We start from the raw sequence: 758 nt of genomic DNA, 5'->3' as shown, positions 1-758 counted from the left end.
TAATTAAAAAAAACAAAAAACATTCACCTCGACCTTATCACTAAATATCAATGTTCTTACTTCACTTGCTACAACTGCCTCTCTTACAATGGATGCCACCTCAGTGTCACCTTTTATTGACCTTATCCCTTTCCTCCTCCGTCTTCCTCCGGCTCTAGTCTGTGCCGGAGGACATGGAGGGCGTGGTTCCCGAAGAGCTCCGGCAGCGAATAGAGCGTATCCTCGCCTTTCCTGTGGAGGGCGGGGCGGGGGGGCAGGGCGAACACCTCCCCGAGACTCCGCCCACTCCCAACACCCGCATTGAAGCCACCAGGTAACGAAAGCAAAATGGGCGTAGAGATGAGACGATGGGATAAAAAGGATGATGTGGGTCGAATGTTGACTTATAATTTACAGTCCTTGTGATAGAAACCTTCCTTTTTTTCAAGATTCATTTCCAGATTATTGTGTTTTCTTCGTCCACCCTTCACAGAGCGCCGGCAGGAGGACTCCTTCAGGACTATTTGGACCAACTGGATCCTGACGAAGAAGAGGAACTCATGTTTCAGGGGTGAGCTCTCGTGTGGACGTTTCTCGGAGTGTGGGAGTGTGTGTGAGAGGCACTATAGCCCGTCTAAGAAGCATAATGATTACTTTTGTATGTATTTATTATCATTTATGAAGAAAAACAGAAACAAAATAATGGAATGTGGCTAAAAAGTAAAGGGACAGAGCATGGACAGAATATGTATGTCTGTCGTTTATCTTTGCGCAAAAAG

At 46.2% G+C, this 758-nt stretch overlaps 1 protein-coding gene across 1 annotated transcript in view; it reads left to right on the top strand.

Annotated features, from left to right (window-relative positions):
* The first annotated feature begins 70 nt into the window (after positions 1-70).
* LOC119588157 overlaps positions 71-758 on the top strand; it is a 2,221-nt gene continuing 1,533 nt past the window's right edge. The window contains exons 1-2 of the mRNA XM_037936862.1: positions 71-313; positions 473-550. Of these exons, the coding sequence (XP_037792790.1) occupies positions 174-313; positions 473-550 (218 nt within the window). The 5' untranslated portion in view covers positions 71-173. The remainder of the gene's footprint in view (positions 314-472; positions 551-758) is intronic.

This window comes from Penaeus monodon, chromosome 23, assembly GCF_015228065.2.
Source record: "Penaeus monodon isolate SGIC_2016 chromosome 23, NSTDA_Pmon_1, whole genome shotgun sequence".
In the NCBI taxonomy this organism is placed as follows: Eukaryota; Metazoa; Arthropoda; class Malacostraca; order Decapoda; family Penaeidae; genus Penaeus; species Penaeus monodon.
The sequence above is the reverse complement of the archived record's forward strand: the minus strand, read 5'-3'. Positions and strand labels throughout refer to the sequence as shown.